Genomic DNA, 20,046 nt, shown 5'->3' with positions numbered 1-20,046 from the left:
CTTTCTTCTTTTGAATATCACACAAATCAACAAAAAAATTAGATGGGTAGCGGCATCTTCACTAGGAAGGCCAGAAAACGGATATTTCATGACAAGATTCAACAAAGCAGTATTAATTTCACAAGACTCAGCATCGGTAAGAGAAGCAATTGGAGTGCTAATAAAATCATTATTGTTGGTATTGGCAAAGTCACACAATTTAGTATTATCTTGAGCCATCGTGACAAGCAAGCAATCCAACACACAAGCAAACAAGCGAAAAGAAGAAAAAGCGAACGGAAGGAGAGGACGAAAGGAAAATAGGGCGAATAAAACGGTAAGGGTGAAGTGGGGGAGAGGAAAACGAGAGGCAAATGGCAAATAATGTAATGCGAAGGATAAGAGTTGTGATGGGTACTTGGTATGTCTTGACTTGGCGTAGACCTCCCCGGCAACGGTACTAGAAATCCTTCTTGCTACCTCTCGAGCATGCGTTGGTTTTCCCTTGAAGAGGAAAGGGTGATGCAGCAAAGTAGCGTAAGTATTTCCCTCAGTTTTTGAGAACCAAGGTATCAATCCAGTAGGAGACCACGCACGAGTCACCTTGTACCTACACAAACAAATAAGAACCTCGCAACCAACGCGATAAAGGGGTTGTCAATCCCTTCACGGCCACTTGCAAGAGTGAGATCTGATAGAGATAATAATAATAAGATAAATATTTTTGGTATTTTTATGATGTAGATTGAAAGTAAAGACTGCAAAATAAACAGTGCCAGAAATAGCTAGTTGACGGGAGATTAATATCATAGAAGATAGACCCGGGGGGCCATAGGTTTCACTAGTGGCTTCTCTCAAGACAGCATAAGTATTACGGTGGGTGAACAAATTATTGTCGAGCAATTGATAGAATTGAGTATAGTTATGAGAATATCTAGGTATGATCATGTATATAGGCATCACGTCCGTGATAAGTAGACCGACTCCTGCCTGCATCTACTACTATTACTCCACACATCGACCGCTATCCAGCATGCATCTAGAGTATTAAGTTCATAAGAACGGAGTAATGCTTTAAGCAAGATGACATGATGTAGAGGGATAAACTCATGCAATATGATATAAACCCCATCTGTTTATCCTCGATGGCAACAATACAATACGTGTCGTTTCCCCTACTGTCACTCGGATCGAGCACCGCAAGATTGAACCCAAAGCTAAGCACTTCTCCCATTGCAAGAAAGATCAATCTAGTAGGCCAAACCAAACTGAAAATTCGAAGAGACTTGCAAAGATAACCAATCATACATAAAAGAATTTAGAGAAGATTCAAATATTGTTCATAGATAATCTTGATCATAAACCCATAATTCATCGAATCTCGACAAACACACCGCAAAAGAAGATTACATCGAATAGATCTCCAAGAGAATCGAGGAGAACTTTGTATTGAGATCCAAAGAGAGAGAAGAAGCCATCTAGCTAATAACTATGGACCCGAAGGTCTGAGGTAAACTACTCACACATCATCGGAGAGGCTATGGTGTTGATGTAGAAGCCCTCCGTGATCAATGCCCCCTCCGACGGAGCGCCGGAAAAGGCCCCAAGATGGGATCTCATGGGTACAAAAGGTTGCGGTGGTGGAATTAGGTTTTCGTGGTGCTCCCCGATGTTTTCAGGGTACGTAGGTATATATAGGAGGAAGAAGTAGGTCGGTGGAGCCATGATGGGCCCACGAGGGTGGAGGGCGCCCCTAGGGGGTAGGCGCGCCCCCTCCCTCGTGACCTCCTCGTTGGTTGCTTGACGTCCACTCCAAGTCCACTGGATCACGGTTGTTCCAAAAATCACGCTCCCGAAGGTTTCATTCCGTTTGGACTCCGTTTGATATTCTTTTTCTGCGTAACACTGAAATAGGCAAAAAAAAACATCAATTTGGGTTGGGCCTCCGGTTAATAGGTTAGTCCCAAAAATAATATAAAAGTGTATAAATAAGTCCATTAAACATCCAAAACAGAATATATAATAGCATGGAGCAATCAAAAATTATAGAGCCTCAGGAGGCACCCAGGAGGCCAAAACCCTCTTAGGCAGGCCAGTAGGCGCCCCGGGAGGCCTAAACCCTCACGAGCCCCCGGAGGGCCCGCCTCGGGAGAGTAGTGCTTCCACAACACCAGAACCCGCTCAAGACCAACGGCACCAAAGATAGGTCACGACAATTTCTTTGGTCGGGAGCCTCCTGGCTCACGACGGCACATTCCAGAATCTATCTCAAGAGCATATCATCATTTCATACATTATAAGCCCCCCTCAAAAAATGCTTTCATGCCCCGCAGAGCCATATCCAGAGTTTTTGGCATACAGGTCAGGACAAAGGAGGGAAATGCAAGCTTAGCCAGATGCGCTGCCGTCGATGTCATCGCCTTCATCATCACCATCTGCACCCTCTTCTTCGGCTGCAAGCACGACCACGCTGTCTTCGGGAGCGAACTCTGCGACCAGGTCGTCCACATGGTCGTCCACCCAGTTCGCCAGATTGCCCTGGATGACCGTGGGCATGGGGGCTATCGCAGCGTTGAAGTCAAAGTCGGGATCAAGGCTAAGGAGGTGGCTAAAGACGCGTGAGAACGCGTGCCCAGGGAGGCCACGGCTTCCCTCCATGACAAGCCGGCGAGCCCTCATGGCCCAGTCTTCCAAGCGTGTCACGACTTGAGTGAAAAAGTGGAGGTGGCCGGCGTCATCGTCTTCGTGCGGGTGGGAGATGCTCTCTTCACAGATGGTACCTAAGGTCCAGTTAGCCTTGGTCCTGATGTCCTTGAGCATCGAGGAACGCTCGTGCTACATCATCCGACGGTGGTATGCTTCATTTGTGGCCTTCTACCAATAGACGTGACGCCCTCGACATGCTGCTGGAGTAAGGACAAGTCAGCTTGGGTGGAAGCCAAGTCGGCTTGGGCGGAGGCCTGAGCCTCCTTGGCGGTCCTCTCCCATTGCTCCGTTGCGGCCAGCTTCGCGCTGAGGGCGATGGTCCTGCCCTCAAGCTCGACCTGCCGCTGTTGGAACAGGGTCTCCTGGAGCCTCAACTCCCGGCGGTGCTCGTCATCAAGAGCCCTGCGGATCTTCGCCACCTTCTGGTTAACTTCCTGTTGGACCCTGGCCTCCCGCGCGACAAGGGCGTCCTCGACCGCGGCTGCCTGGAGCTCCCTCACCTCCAGGGCTCGAGCTCCAAGTTATGCTCCAAGACCTCGAGCGCCAGCGCGTCCTCACGCTCTTGGATCTCCCTCTCGTCAGAGGGGCCACATTTGGCGGCACTGCCAGGGCGGCCCTGCGCGCCCGGACCTGCCGCTCAAGGGTGGCGTTCGAAGCTTGAAACTCCCTCTCATGATCCTCGGCCGCCTTGCGGCGGCGGTCAGTGGTGCTGGCCTCCTCCAAAGCCTGGGTGCAGGCCTCGCGAGAAGCCACGAGGGACGCCGCGGCATCAGCCCTGGCGTGCTCATGCTGCGAACGCCCAAGGTTGACGGCGACCTTCAGATGATGCCACTTGCGCGACAGGAGGAGGTCGTCCGCTTCAAGGCGTGCGTCGACGTCAACAAGTTCTCCCCCAAGCCGACCCAGCGCGCTCATTGCTTCTTGGAAAAGGTCATGGCGGACGGCTCTGCGCCTGCGTGCGAGCTCCAGCGCATGGTCGAGCCCCTCCTCCACACCAGGGCTACCGTGGAGGCGTGGGCTGACTCGCTCACCTTTGGAAGGGGGCTGGATGTCGGCGCTCCTTCAATCAATCCCCGAGCCTTGGCGGAGGCACTACGCATCTTGGCCTCACTGCTCGGGGATGACGCCGATGCTGGGGCAGCCCAACTACCAACAAGCATCAACGGAGGAGCCCTTGGGACGCCCCCTGCACCCCAGAGGTAGTCGCGGAGGAAGGGTCCTGGGGTCACAGGCTCATGGCCATCCAGTGGCGCCCCCGCCTCATAGGCCGGTCCTGTGCCTCATGTGGATGTTTGTCGTGAGGGGCCTGGAATCGAGAGCGGACCAAGGGCCTCCGGAGGTCGCTCCCAGGAGGTTTCGCCGCCGCAACCGAAGGGACCCTAAGGAGCCGCGGTCAGGCAAGGGCGCGACACGTGAAGAACAACAAAGATAAGGCACTTACTCGTCTATGGCTATGTACTTCCTCTGTTTTAGGGGCCGAGGGCATCACCACTGCTCTAGAGCCTTTTCCCCTTGCAGAGTGCTCCAAGGTTCAGACAAAGCAAGCCGAGGGTCGGAGCATGGCCCTTTGAAGCTGGGATGCGTACCGCCACCTCAGGAGCACTTGTCGGAGCTTCAGGGGCAGCCGCCTCGGGAGCACCGGGTCGCACCTGCTCACCAGCGGTCACCTCAGGAGCGCTCGGCGGAACTTCAGGAGCGGCTATCTCAAGAACACCTGGCGGCATCTGCTCCCCAGCAGTTGCTCCAGGAGTACCCGGCGCCGTTCGCCCCCCTGCAACCTCATTTGGGGCACACGCCACAGGATCGACAAGCACAGGGGGCACTAAGATGGGATTCTCGCGAGGCCCCTCAAGGCCCATTGGGCGCAGCCCCCACATGTCGAAGCAAGGCATCTCTTCGCGAAGGCCTCCCCATTCGAGCATTGATACAGAAGGCACTTGTCTGCTGGGAGTGCGGGAGGCGCTTGGTCGCCCGTCGGGAGCTGGAGCACCGTCTGCAGCATCTTGGAGGGAAGTGAGCACCTGAAGCCTCATGGGGTTGTTGGGGCCAGCAAAGGCCCGCATTGGGCGAGAGTGGCATTGAAGCGGGGCGATGCGTCGCCGGACGAACTCCCTCACCACCATCGGCGCCATCACCCCCGCCTTCTTCAGCTCGGCAAACCTGGACCAGACGCGGGCGAGCCGCCGGTCGATGAGCTTCGCATGTCCCCAGCCGGAGCTCGGCTCCGCTGGCGCCCGCGGAAGCTGGAGAAGGGAAGTGTACGTGGCGGCATCCACATACACCCACTGCTCCTGGAATCCCGTCGCATCCGGACGAAGCGTGAAGTCAATGCTAGAGTCAGCCGTTGCCGCCACCGCCCGTAACGACACGCATCCCGAGCATTGTTTGTTCTCGACCAGATGAAGCGAGAAGAAATGGCGGGACAAGGCCACAGATGAGGCGATGCCCACAATGGCCTCTGATACATCTCCAACGTATCTATAATTTTTGATGTATTCATGCCATGTTTATAATATTTTCACATGATTTTGGTATGATTTGGTTAGAACTAACCCGGACTGACGTTGTTTTCAGCAGAACTACCCGTGGTGGTGTTTTGTGCAGAAATAAAAGTTCTGGGAATGCGCTGAAAATCAACGGAGATTTTTTCTGGAAAATATAAAAAATACTGGAATGAAGAGTTACCGGAGGGGAGTCCCGTGGGCCCCATGAGGGTGGAGGGCGCGCCCACCCCCCTGGGGCACGCCCCCTGCCTCGTGGACTCCCTGTGGGGGCCCCTAACTTTTTCTCGATGCCAACCTCTCTTATAAATCCCAAAACTTCTAGAACTTAACATAGATCGGGAGTTCCGCCGCCGCAAGCCTCTGTAGCCACCAAAAACCAATCGGGGCCCTGTTCCGGCACCCTGTTGGAGGGGGGAATCATCACCTATGGCCATCTTCATCATCCCGGTGCTCTCCATGACGTGAAGGGAGTAGTTCACCCTCAAGGCTGAGGGTATGTACCAGTAGCTATGTGTTTGATCTCTCTCTCTCTCTCGTGTTCTTGATATGGCACGATCTTGATGTACCGCGAGCTTTGCTATTATAGTTGGATCTTATGATGTTTCTCCTCCTCTATCTCCTTGTGATGAATTGAGTTTTCCTTTGAAGTTATCTTATCGGATTGAGTCTTTAAGGATTTGAGAACACTTGATGTATGTCTTGCAAGTGCTTATCTATGGTGACAATGGGATATTCACGTGATCCACTTGATGTATGTTTTGGTGATCAACTTGCGAGTTTTGTGACCTTGTGAACTTATGCATAGGGGTTGGCACATGTTTTCGTCTTGACTCTCCAGTAGAAACTTTGGGGCACTCTTTGAAGTTCCTTGTGTTGGTTGAATAGATGAATCTAAGATTGTGTGATGCATATCGTATAATCATACCCGCGGATACTTGAGGTGACATTGGAGTATCTAGGTGACATTAGGGTTTTGGTTGATTTGTGTCTTAAGTTGTTATTTTACTACGAACTCTAGGGCTGTTTGTGACATTTATAGGAATAGCCCAACAGATTGATCGAAAAGAATAACTTTGAGGTGGTTTCGTACCCTACAATAATCTCTTCATTTGTTCTCCGCTATTAGTGACTTTGGAGTGACTCTTTGTTGCATGTTGAGGGATAGTTATATTATCTAATTATGTTATCCTTGTTGAGAGAACTTGCACTAGTGAAAGTATGAACCCTAGGCCTTGTTTCGAAGCATTGCAATACCATTTGTGCTCACTTTTATCATTAGTTACCTTGCTGTTTTTATATTTTCAGATTACAAAAACCCATATCTACCATCCATATTGCACTTGTATCACCATCTCTTCGCCGAACTAGTGCACCTATACAATTTACCATTGTATTGGGTGTGTTGGGGACACAAGAGACTCTTTGTTATTTGGTTGTAGGGTTGTTTAAGAGAGACCATCTTCATCTGCGCCTCCCATGGATTGATAAACCTTAGGTCATCCACTTGAGGGAAATTTGCTACTGTCCTACAAACCTCTGCACTTGGAGGCCCAACAACGTCTACAAGAAGAAAGTTGTGTAGTAGACATCAGCCTCGCACAGGAAGGCAAAAGCGACGAGGAGCACAATGGACCCGGGGTCCAAATGCAGTGCGTGGTTCTGATAATGTGAAAGCACGGCATTGAAGAAATCAGAGAAAGGGGGGACCAGGCTAGACAGGAGAGCGTGAAGGTGGATGGGGATCTCGGTGGCCGTCATATCGATCTGAGCCCGTGAAGCTGGCCAGACCGTCGCCGCCTTCCACTCATTGGAAGCAGCGGCAAGGGTCGGCCGGGCCTTGTCCAACCCTTCCTGATTGATCACTGTTGACCGACCAAGCGCGGGCTCAAAGTACGAACTCTTTGAATATCCATAGTACTAATGATGATTGCACTAGTCATGATGAAAATGCCTCTTATAAGCATGTCAATTTTTGTGGAGTGCATAGAGTTTGCAAGTACACACTAAATAGGGAAGATAGATTTTGCAAGAGGCATAAGTATTTAGAAACTAAATGGTTGCAAGAAAGGCTAGATGTTTGTGCTGAAAATTTAAATTTTCTTACCCATCCTTGTGAATTTTGCAATGAACGTGGTCATTTAAATATCCAATGCAAATTGTTTCATGATCGAATCGTGTCCAAAAATTGTGATGACTTGATTTCCCTTGCGCATCATAATGAACTTAGTTTGCTTCTGGGTTATGAAGAAATGAAACGTATAACTAAGGATATTCCAAAATTTGCCCTTGAGACAGTTCTTGATTTGATCTAGAGGAAATTTATATGTATTCTGCGGTGAATTGCATTGAAAATCCTTATATTGCCAATTACATAAAGACAAGAAAACAAATAGAAGATGAAGAGAATACTAATGAGCGGGATCACCATTATGCACTAGAGGTCACGCGAGGATCCTGCCCTCGACGGTTGCCCGAATTGGAATCCCAATATGTCGGCGTTCTGGGAACCAGAGTACCCAGACTTGCCTGCCTGCGGCCCATGGCATGGCTCGATCGGCGACCTGGGACGGCCCATCTTCAGCACCGACATCATAAGACCCTCACGAGGGGCCAAGCCTCGCGAGCCGGATGACGCCAAGACCTCCAGAAGGAGTGGCCTCATTACGCTGGCTCCTGAGGAGCGGAGATTTCCATGCGAGCCCTCACCTCGTGAGGTTCAGATGACGCAAGCCATGACGACCAAGGCCAGGCGGGCGCCAGCGAGCGCAGTACAACAGGTTTCCTCTTTGGTGCTAAAGAGGCAAGCGCAGACGCGGAGTCCCGAGGAATCAACTAAAGGTTTCCATTTCCATGCTACAAGACCAAGACCGCCAGGACGAAGGTCATCACCGAGCCCACCACGACGTCATAACCAGAAGCTTTGTAGGCGCAGACCACCTTTCGTCAGGATAAGATGTACTAGTTGTCTTCCTTCGAATTTGGCCGTTGTGGGATCCCTTCCCGCCTTCATTTTGGGAAGAGGACCAAGGCCACTATAAAGATAGTCTAGCCACCACCATAGAGGGGGACAGATCATCCAGACCATCCACACCCTCACAAGCACAAGAACACACCTCCTGAGGTTGTTTTTCCTCTGTACTAGTTCATCCTCAGCCCACCTCGAGGCTAATCCACCACAAAGCAGGAGTAGGGTACTACACCGCAAGGTGGCCCGAACCTGGGCAAACTGTCTTGTCCCTTTCTTCATCAGTTTGTCGAGTTAGGCCGTGAGATCGACGAGTTGGCAGGCTAGGGAGGTTGAGTTCTTCGCACGTACCCCAGAGTTCGAATCTACCTTGGGTCTGCGGAGCCCTGAATCCAGCACAATACACTTCACTATTTTGGGTATCCAATGGGTGTGTGGGGACCCCTATGAGTAGGTGATGCCTCATCGACATAGCTCATATCAGGCAACACGTGCTCTCGTCGCCATTATGTTAAGGAGCTATGGGGTGAGCGCTACGTCGCTCACACCCCGGCCATCCACCCCGGCGACATCTTCAAGCATATCAATGCCGGGAAGGCGGTGCATGCAGAGAGCAATACGCAATTTGACTCCATTCAAGGGGAGACAGGCGGATTTGACTGCGGAGAGGGAGTTCCTTAGATGGTGCACATTCGACATGAGATTGTGACATTCATCGAGTCAAATCGCGCCCTATTAGGACTTTGCCCTCTCAAAAAAGTCATCCCCAACCTTGACGACAATAGGCATGAATGGGACGAAGATGAGGTCATTGGACCTTAACACCGCCGCATGTACATGATGAGTCGACTCATCAAATATGCATGTGCCTCGTACACGCATTCACCGACATCATGGTGAAGAGCAACTAGTGCTTCTCCCAGGACATTAAATAGTCATCAGTTTAGTAAAAAAATGTTGCTAATCTACTTTTCTACCCCGGTGTAACCACTTTGTAATGCAATGTTATTCCAAGTTAGTGTTTAATCCCCAAAATTGAGTGTGTGCATTTTTGAGTTGATACAACAAAAAATAGATCAGAAAAGAGAAGATATGGCGACTTGGTGTTTGTGCATAGCGATCATGATCTCCATATTCCATATGGTGACCGGTGATATGGCGACTCTGCTATAAATGCTTTAAGAGCATCTCTAACCGGATCCTCTACTCGGTCCCTGTATATCCAGGGACAACCTAGACACCACTTGGACCCAAAAAAATGCCACCCAAGACTCCAAACTCAGGCCATATGTCTGAGTTGTCCGGCACCCCTCAAACCCAAGCCATATGTGGTGCTGATTTGGAGTCTCCTGGACACGTCCGCCACGTCGGATCCGACAGGATGGATCCACATCAAATCCCTCCAAATTGACTAAACTAACCGTCATCTCTCTTGCATCCCGCACCTATGTTGGTGCCCTCCTTCCGCCCTTGCTCTGTGTCTATGTAGCCTACCTCCTCCTCCTCCTCGTCACACTCATTCTGCCATCCGCCCACCGGAGTCTATCGGAGTCCCCACTGTCATGAACAAGGCGAAGACTGTCACCTAAAGAAAGCGGCTTGCCCGTCAGCGTGCCTATGAGAAGGCTGAGATGGAAGTTGTTGAGAAGGCAGGGAAGAATGTCGTCCAAATGGAGCTCGTCGTGTCTACTTCGGCACCCACGCGCCCACTGACACGGCCACGCCTGACATTGTTCCGCCTCAGTAATTAGGGGCATCCCGAATGACTTCATGCAAGTAGAAGAGGACGCCTCCCTGGAGACGACATACGAGTCACCGCAACTCCAACATCGCGGAAAACGTCGGGCATCTCCGGCAGGGGGCATGCCCACCAACTGTCCGAGGAAGGTTTGGGTCAGAATTTACGGGGTTTTCCTTGCCCCATATGCTTTTTGGATCAATTTTAGGATGGTATCTTCATTGTGATGCATCTTTAGGACTTATTCAAGATGGTTTCATAAATGGCAGTCAGGAACCTCCAACTTATGAAATGAGTGATACCGATTCCCCTTCTGTAATGTTGGGCAATCATCGGGCACTCAAACAAAGAAGACTCCGTAGACAAGAGGACCATCATTCTCAACCATGAAGATGTCTTGTTGTGTAGAGCTTGGTTGGCCACAACCATGGATCTTATATGTAGAACTGAGCAAAAGGGCTCATAGTATTGGCAAAAAAAATCCATGCTTGGTACCATGAACACAATCACTATGTGGAGTCGTAACACCCGCAACAAGGCTCTCTCCAACATAGATGGGCCACAATCCAAGAGTCCATGAACAAGTTTTGCGGTTTCTATGCACATGTGGTGAATAAGCAACAAAGTGGAGTTGGAGTCAAAAGCCATGTAAGTTTTGCTTGCTTCACACGATCGTTATTTTTATTGCTCAATTCGTTTGTGCCATTATGTTGACGTGTGATTTTTTTTCTTGCTACATGAGGTTCGCCGCTACTTTGTACCATCAAGTTGAGAAAAATCCATTCACTCTGTCCCATTTGTGGATAGCGTTGAATGGGCGACCGAATTGACGCACCCCTTTATGAAGATCTCAAGAACCACACCAAGAATACGAAGAACAATTATGGCTCAAGCTCTCATCAACCTATTAGATTGGATGACGGCGATAAGCCAAGTGAAGGGGCGGACGGACAAGGGATTGTGCCAAAAAGGATTAGACATGTGATGGGGAAGAAGTGGGAGAAGGAAAGGCTAGTGCGTGACGGTGCGACAAGCAAATTGCCTACCACATGGATGTACATCTTTTCCAACAAGGGGGCGACATTGATGAAAATGCAAAAGAAAGGGAGGAGCAGAAGGATGAGAGGTACATGTTCTTCTTGGATGTGCAAAAAGAGAGAGTTCAATTGAGAGAGGGTGCGAGAGAGGTGAACATTGAAAGCCAGAGAACGGATATGGAGAAGTGAAATGAAAAAAAAAGTGAAAGCTTGAAAAGGCGAAGACATTGGAGTCAACTGAGATTGAGAAGAAAGCAAGGCTTGCGTGGTCACAGAGTCAAGGATCGTGGCTTTTCTTTTACCAGGGAGAGTCGAGGATCATGTTGCGGGACACTAGTTTCTTGGATGAAGAAAGAAGTGGCCTCTTGGATGACGAAAGAAGTGGTTCACCAACAAGCAGATGGAGATCAACGAGCACAACAAAGGTGTATTTTGATTCATTATGTATGGCCTGTGTATGAATAGGTAAAGTTTATCTTGGCTTGTGTTGAATTGCAGTTTATTTTGGTTTGTGTTGAATTAATTGTGTGCTATATAATCTACATGCATATGTTTGGGGGGCAAATTTGCCCATGCTATAACGTCACTATTAAATCTAACCTGTTTGTTTTGTTTTGTTTTTGTGAATGTAAGCTAGAGCACAACAGGGCCAAACTCCATATTACTCGACCCAAAATTGTCTGAAATTCTCTTCAAAATGGCGGAAGAGTAGTTATCAATCATACTCTCATAGTAATGTTCATTAATTGCTCAACACATTATTTTTGTTGACATGAGCACAGCCGTTACTCCTAACCCACAATATACAGGTGAAGTCAATACTATCTGACAAGAGTTGTGAATGTGTTTCTTTCGGGACATGGTATACTACATGTACAATTTGCTATATCTACTTCACATGGATTTCAATTTCAATTTTACATCCCGCATCTCCTGAGGACTTGCAGAATGTCAACCACAAGACACCTTTCGTTGTTTAGTGACTCTAGCCAAGTTCTCTGAAACTGCCCGGGTTAGGTTCTGATCCTCAAATCTGATATCCAGATTAAACCTGAGAAAGGCACAGATACTGGGTTTATAAGCAGCATAGATCAACTAAAGGCGTATGAAAAAAGGAGAGGTGAAGATCTCTACAGTTCTACGCTCAAGGAGACAAGTTAAGTGCACCTACTTGGGATCAAGGGTTATTTTCTGAATTTCTTTGACAGCGGAACTTGCTGCATATAAAGCTATTTTTCCAACCTGCATGTTTGATGACAAAACTCGTAAGGTTCCTTTTTGTTCCGAACGGTAAGTGACATAGGCATAAAGCAACTGCTCGGTGACCAGCTCAGTTCTGAGGTACCTCAAGCATCTTCAGTTTTGCATCATGATGATTTGGCAGGCAGCGTATCTCTTGGGCCATACGAGCCGACTCCCGCAAACTCTCAGGCGACAAAAAATCCAGAGCCAACTGAACCGTAGACTGAACCATATTTTAACAAAAGACGATGTAACTATATTTGCAGACGATGAACCATTTCAAAGAGTAGATCATCCAAAGCAGTAAGGTTCAGTATAGCAATCTGTGATGGCGCAAAATCACTAGAAGCATACCTGGAGATTTTTTACTTGGTAAGGACAGCCAGCTGGAATAAAAACAGCCTCGCCAATATGTTGTTCAAATGTCCGAGGTTCAATTCCTGTAAGAACGTACAAATACAGGTGACATAACGCAAATTAAAAATATACAAATAAGATGCAGCTAAATCATTAGTCTGCCTCATATGAGATATTACTAGCACACTGCTTACGTGGGACTTCGACAATTCGCCAAAAGGGGGGGATGTGATCTCTTGCCACTGCTTACTTGGGCCTTCGACAATTTGCCTCTGCCTACTTTGCAATTGATATTTTGCACTTTTTACTTGGGACTTCGAGGATTTGCCTCTTACAGGTGGGGCCCGCATGAAATCCCCAAATTGCCCATGTCCTCGATCGACCAAGCCAACAGACAAGCTCTTCCTGTTTGTTCATTCCCCATCTCTCTTGTGACTTGCCACGGGGAGCGGATCCGGAGTTGGCGGCCATGGTCACGCTGGCCAACACGACCAGGAGCCATGCAGGTCCACATCTCAGCATCACAGTCCCCCCGTCAGACCAAGATATGATGCCTCTGGCTCTATCCGTCGCCGGTGAGCAATCCACAGAAGAAGTGCTAGATTGATTATTCCATGGCAGCATGGCAAGCATGCAAGCAGCTGATCGATTCTTCCATGGAAGCAAACACAGGATTTTGTGACGCTAATACACATCAGTGATTTATCCTGCTCTCCAAGCGAAAGGACTATGTGTTGCATCAGCTGTCGTTCAGAACACAAGAGTATACCCGGCTGACCACTGTGGAGCCAAGAGGTGCGAGCAGCAGCAGCACTACGTGCAGCAGCAGCAACCAGCAGTACCTGTTGTAGAACCAGTAGGTGGCCGCGGCGGCGAGCAAGAGCAGCACAGGGCAGGCAGGGCATCAGCAGCGGCGGTGACTGGCAGGGCTGCTGAAGCATTCGCCAGCGCCGTTCCAGCTCCCCAGCCGCTGCGGCGCGCTTGGCTACACACGGTTCAGGGACGCCGCTGTCACCGTGCAGGCCCTCGGGCTTCCTCTACGAGGGCCACCTATCGCTCGTCTCCACAGTGCCGGCCGTGGCTAGTTCACGCCCACCCAGGACCTACCATGGGACCTCCTCTACAAGTTCATCTTCATTGGCGCCGGCAGAGAGAACTCGAGAGGCGGAAGAGCTGGGACATTGGGGATTTCTACTTATTTTTCTGCCTCTTCAGTCAAACAGGCACAAGGGTATTGTTGTCCACTGTTTTGCGCATATATTATCTAAAACACTCGTAACTACTATTGTTTTTGACTGTAAAAGGGCAAATCCTCAAAGTCCCAACTAAGAAGTGGCAAAATATCATTTGCAAAGTAACCAGTGGCAAATCATCAAAGTCAAGTAGTGGCGAAAAATCATATTCCACACCAAAAAGGATGTAGATAGAAGTATCAGGTTGGGATTTCCCGGTAAACAAGACCTAGCAAGCAGACATTTGGTTGCTCTCTTTCGAGCAAAGAATTGGTATAGTTACATTTATTGATTCGGTAGGAATTTACGCCCTCCGTCCCATAATGCACTAGTGTAAAAAAACGTCTTACATTATGGGACAGAGGGAGTAGATGGCACATCATCTGCTTGATGTGGTATTGCAATAAAGTAGTATTATGGATTGCCCAAGTCTGAGAAGTTGGCAAAGTAAATGAAACAAGCTGCTATTGTGCATCAGTGAAAGGAAGTCGGTAACTATTGCATCTACCAACTTCAAAGCGATAATCTTTATTTGGTGTACTTACCATATTGATCCTTTAATACCCTTTTATGGTGCTCCCTGAGATATACAGCTTGATCATAAATAGGATGCTTCACCTGAAACCAAAGAAATAGTATTCTCAACATAAACATATTTGACAAAAGTGGTTCAGCCAAATTTGGCATAGAGTAGTGAGAAGTAATTACAGAGAGCATCGCCTGACTGTTATTTGTAAGTTCCTCCCAGTTAGAAGCTAAATATTTATTCAGCATCGGCACATCCTGCCTGCGGAAGACATCCCAAAGAGCACCAGGCTGAGATCTTTCTACACCATTAGTTTTTGCTTGCTCTGAATGTGATGAACTTGATAGCTCAGCAGAAGAGCCTGCAGAAGGGCCGCAAGACTTAGAAACTGTGTGTTCAGGTGATTGTTCCCCCATATCCAGATTCAAGTTTTGCACAGGTGCATGAGCATTTACATGCACTGCCATCCCATTGGCAATCCTTTCCGGCTGCTCAGGTTGTAGACTCTTTGGACATAGGTAACGCATTTCAGCTCTATGCATTAACATGTGTACCTATATACAGAAAAACATAGCATTAGCCATGTGGTGTGTTTATTGTATTTCATTAATTTATTAAATTGCCGAGAAACAGATCAAAAGGTAAGTTGCAACATCAACCAGCATTCTCTAGTAAACGGATGTTTGACTTCAGTAAAACGAAAAGAAATTTGAAGTGTAAATATAGCAAAAGGGCAACTTACCACATCACCCATCTTAACCATCAGATTTGTCACTGAATCGCTTTTACCAGGTTGTTGCTGCCTTCCATATGCAATAAGCAGCTTTAGGCCTACTTCAGACTGTAGGGCATCTGGGGGTAACTTAGCCGCAAGGTTAAGAAAGCCCCACTTAGAATGGATAAAGTCTACTAAGGGAAAATTGACAATGAACTCTGGTCGCTGGCATAACAGAAACTCCTCTAATACGCTCACTGGAGGCCAATCTTTCAGTTTCAGCATAATTAACTTGCCATCTTCTCCCTTGTGACCATCTGAATAACCTTTGATAAATTGGTTGAGCTTGATATGCACCTGATTTTTTTTTGTAAAGCAGCATGTAGATTTTAGGATAGCCATAGTACACAAAAAGTGTTTAGTTTTCTACTATCTTTCTTTTTCACTTCTTCAGTCATGATTATAGGATGGGGTAATGATGTTTGAGAAATCCTCGTACAAACAGAAGTAATTTTCATCACCTACATCTCTCTTGGGGCGAAAGTTATGCTTCTTACAGTCAAAGCCGACTAGCAACAGTAATATTATAAGTAATAGCATGCCACTTCAGAGTCTATAAACAGACGTCACAGTGATAAGATCATTTCAAATAGAAAGTGAACAACTGTTAGTTAGATAGATAAACTAGTAACTAATACTCCCGTTTTACCTCTGATTGGTTTGAGCAGTCCACAGCTTTAACTATCGCATTTTCATCCATTTTTTCATCCATGATCTCCTGGATTCCTCGCCAAATACTTAACGGGTCCCAACTTGATGATAAAGAAGGCTCAAATGCATTCCTAATAATTACAGGCTCCCCATTTATCCAGTGTTTACGGAAATGGACAATACCCTCGTATTTTAAGTTCTCCAGTACAGAAGAGTACACAGAGTTCCCATCAATACCATCACTATCTGAACATTTTGAGAGACCAAAGTTATGGCGACCAATTGAGTCCAATCTTCTGCTATCGTGACAGGATGAGCATCCATTCTCAAGATCATGTGCTTTGCAACCATTAACCATTTCTTGAGAACTCTTTACAAGCTTACCAATCCAGTTTATTTTGAATATTCGCCTTAATACCAGCTTTGAGGAGCCACAACCACCAGCCTCATGAGGCCCACAAGTGATGCTGCCATCATTGTTGGCTCTCCATGTAGGAAACAAAGATCTGATGCCAATATCATTTGCATCTATCGGCTCTGGGAACAACTTATCGTTGACACTTGCTGCAGATGGTTCCAATCTTGCTCTGTCACTCGCACTATTTTTATTTGTCTCCACCACAGGACCTTTACTTTCAGCATATTCTCCTCTGACTACATTTGTCTGAGAGCGCCTAATATCTCGACAACAGTCAAGGCATAAGTCATACAAACATCTTGGACAGTGTCGATGATAATCAAACACTGGCACTTTGCAAAAGTCACTGCAGAAAGGTAACTTATAAGGTATTACACTATAGCTTTAAATTATATTGCAGGAATAATAAAATCCCAATGATAAAAGCAACAGATAGAAGAATGCAAAAGCAGTACCAGCACATTTGCTCATCAGAATTCATCTTTGCCCTAATGATGTCCATCTTGGGCCCTATTGCATATAATATGTTATGGTGCTGTTTGAAACATGCAGAGTTATTACACAAAGGAGGGTAAGAGGGAAAATAAGGTACCATAAGCTCTTGTTTCAACACCTATTTCAAAGCATTGGTCGGAGTAAATCTGCTTTAGCACTGGAAGAACATATGCCAAAATGCTATGAAGATATTTCAACTTATCTACAACAGATATCTCCTGCACCCTTGCCTTAAAAGAACAAAAGAAGTGTTACATAAGAAAACTCAGTAGAGGATGGAAATCAAATACATGGAAAGAGAAAAGGAAGAAAACTCCCAACAGGCATATTTGGTTGGATGCCAGATGTTGAAACACCTAAGTTAAACAACTTGTGGCATGCCACAGCTTAGGCAATGTATGACAAAAAGATGTGTCAACTGCATGTGGGGCATAGTGATCAAATAGTGGAACATGTTACAAGTTTGGCAAAGAAACAAACACTAGGCTAAGAAAGTCAAAGTTGGCTAACTTGGTGTTGCAAGCTGTGCAAATTGTGGAATTTGACTCAGTTAGAGCTATGGTTTAGCATCAAGAGGGCAGTTTTGTAATTTCTCAGATACCCTGCCATCAACCAAACATGCCCTACATACCTTAATTACGTTGTCTCCTTGTAAGCAAACTTTGCAGTTACAAATGCCACGGCATGCTGGACAAACCTTTTGAATATCATCTATTGCAATGTCAGAGTACCTACATTACATATTCTATTAGTAAGGAAAAGCAATAATGAGTCTGTAATCAAATCTATAAAGCCGAAATGGCCAAGTATGCACACCGTACAGTGTAAGGTGACAACATACGCAAATTTCTAACATGCTAACCAAGCATAACCAATAGCCACAAAAATAAGGTGTTTCCTTGACAATGCAACAGTCCCCACGGTGAAACTAAAATTGATCTTGAGCAATATATTTTTGAGATCCTAATGAACTCAACATCATGAAAATATTTTTCAAGTCAAGTGCACTCTCATTTTCATATGATCACTCTAAATAAAAACAAGATGTTACTGATCAGAAGTCAGTGGCTCGACAGAACTATTTCTACTGTGACCCAAAATATGAGGGGGACTAGTAAACATGGACGGAGGTAGTGCATGTTATTGTTAAGACCCAACACAGGACCATTAAACTCTAAGCAAGAAAATATTCTTCCTGTTTAGCCAGCTCAAAGAGCATGAAACATTAGCTGTTAGTCTGTCACCCTGAACACCTATTCATCCCGCAACCGTTGCAACTGATCCTCTTAGTCCTTAGCAACTTTTTCCAACGTGCACAGCCATTGCATGCTCCACTTCACGCACTGACTGTTTCTCATACACTGATTGTGGAGTTCATAAATTGTGTTACCCGCACCATTGCCGTCAGCATTGATCGCCATCCCAGTTCTTTGAAGGTGTCTCTCCATCAAATTGGTAGTGTACCAAGAAGGTGTGTTTGTACTTGATATTTTGTATAAATGTAATTGGGTGAGATCAGATCTGATTCTCTTTTCAATTAGGCCATATTGAACTTGTTCTTGAGAAGGGACCGTCAGGAAAAAAATCACATTGGTTGTGGAACATTAACTTTTTATTGTTATGAACCAAGATAATGATTAATTTTTCCTTTAAAAGGCCACGGCAGAGGCTATGCTTCTGAAATTACCAAGACAAGACACTAACCAGGAACATCTCTATGTGCTTCAGCAACATGTTCCAACAGGAATGCCCTAGAGTAGTTCCTATGATTTGGCAGTTCCTATGGACAAGTGCCTTCCTCTAGGATGGAATTATTCTTGAATCAAGATTGACACTCTTAATAATAAGTGTAGAACAGTATAATCCATATCGCAATATACCATCTGGAGATGCAGCCGCCGCAATACCCCCTCCTGTCACAGCTGGTACACCAAACGGCATTGACACTCCTCCGGCATTGGTGGCAACTCGTCTTCACCTCGGCACAGCCTTGCAGCCCTACAGAGGCTCTCCCGACTAGCTCCTGCCGTCATCGACATATATCACCAACATCAGCACCCCAAAGCAGCGCAAGCCACACACACACAGAGACACACACAAAGAGGTAAAACCAACTGACCGCTGCGGTGCGCGAGCCGATAGCATTGATGAGGGGCAGCCCCCTCCGCACCGCCGGCTCCGCCACGTAGACAGGCTCCCCGACGACACTGCCGTAGAAGGGCCTCGCGACAGCCATTGGCAGGGGCAGGTCGGCGTCGGCGTCGCCCTCACGGGGCGGCGCGTAGGAGGCGGCGGCGTAGGAGGGGGAGGACCTGCGGAGCGTAGCGCGTAGCGCGGAGGAGGCGGCGCGCTTCTTGGCCTGGACGTAGTGCTTCTCGCAGACGGTCTTGTCGGGCATGGAAGGGGCGCTGCAGCGCCACTGCTTGCCGTCGGAGCGCTTGCAGCGGAGGTCCTCCGGCACGGCGTCCATCCCCCCGGCCCGTCACGCCTCCATGCGCGGATCCGAGGGGAGGGGTTAGGGTTTGGGGAGGAGATCGGGGAGGGGAAAGTGGTGGCGATGCTGGTGGTGGTGGCGGTGGCGTATAAGTGGTGGTTGGGCTCCGTGTTGTAATTTGGAGCTTTGCAGTGGGCTGCGCTGCAACAAGTCTCCATCCATCTCCGGACCTGCCCTGCCCTGGTGCCTCCCCCTCCCACTGCTGTGCTGTGCTGTGCTGTGCTGTGCTAGGCTAGGCTAGGCTGCTGGTGGTGGTGGAGTAACTCCCCTTCCTATTTGGTGGTGGGTGCCTTTGCCTTGCCTGCGTGTCCGGGGACGGAAGGAAGAGCAGCATCTGCGTGTGAGAGCAGCTGCGCAGGGGAAGGAAGAAAGGAAAGCCACCGGCAATCAAGCCGTGGCGGAAGGGGTCTCTCCTCTTGCAGGGGGGAGGCGGTCTGGTTCGGGGGTCTTCCTTCATCTTCATGTGGGCGGAGGAACGGAAAAACGCTGCGTGCCCAGTCACGGCCGCTGGCCACACCGGATGCATCCACCATCAAACCGCCTCATTATGTCCCCGTGATCCGGACATGTTTTATCATCCAACACAGTTTTATATTCATGTGTTGACATATTTTTTTTAAATATGAGCAATGTATCATAATTTTATTAACGGAAATACTAGATAAAGCATGGCTAAAATAGCAGAGATCAAGCAAGGCATGTAATCTGACAGAGAGAAAGTAAATAGTATCTGCAAATATGAACTAGAACCAAATATATCTAGAGCATACACTAAAGCAAGAAACTGTGGCAGAAGCTCAAACAGAAAAAGTATGAACATGTACGGTACAACAGCGGAAGTACTGGTCTTGGGGTTAGTGTCCTCGCCAGTCATGTCGTCGAGGAGGTTGTCGATGTCGGGAAAGAAGTCGTCGTCAGATAAGTAGT

The 20,046-nt window shown here is 47.6% G+C and overlaps 1 protein-coding gene across 4 annotated transcripts; it reads right to left on the bottom strand.

The window, feature by feature from the left end:
- Nucleotides 1-11,627: 11,627 nt before the first annotated feature.
- LOC125551737 (lysine-specific demethylase JMJ25) lies at nt 11,628-19,572 on the bottom strand. 4 transcript variants are annotated; one of them, XM_048715031.1, is made up of 13 exons: nt 18,745-19,567; nt 18,506-18,648; nt 17,257-17,356; nt 16,723-16,855; nt 16,586-16,640; nt 15,711-16,476; nt 15,029-15,358; nt 14,469-14,840; nt 14,306-14,378; nt 12,526-12,611; nt 12,275-12,394; nt 12,101-12,171; nt 11,628-11,980 (listed from the first exon to the last, which is right to left on the bottom strand). In XM_048715031.1, exons 1-13 carry the CDS (start codon nt 19,093-19,095, stop codon nt 11,881-11,883), a joined length of 2,700 nt encoding a protein of 899 aa, XP_048570988.1. In that variant the 5' UTR covers nt 19,096-19,567; the 3' UTR covers nt 11,628-11,880. The 4 variants fall into 4 exon arrangements, 3 of the variants coding, with proteins under 3 accessions (XP_048570988.1, XP_048570989.1, XP_048570991.1); XR_007303084.1 differs by lacking the exon at nt 11,628-11,980 and adding an exon at nt 12,723-13,701 and having other exon boundaries at nt 12,122-12,171; nt 18,745-19,569; XM_048715032.1 differs by lacking the exon at nt 15,029-15,358 and having other exon boundaries at nt 18,745-19,572.
- Between the last annotated feature and the right edge of the window lie 474 nt (nt 19,573-20,046).

Source organism: Triticum urartu, chromosome 4, assembly GCF_003073215.2.
Source record: "Triticum urartu cultivar G1812 chromosome 4, Tu2.1, whole genome shotgun sequence".
In the NCBI taxonomy this organism is placed as follows: Eukaryota; Viridiplantae; Streptophyta; class Magnoliopsida; order Poales; family Poaceae; genus Triticum; species Triticum urartu.
This window is presented reverse-complemented; position numbering and strand designations above follow the sequence as displayed.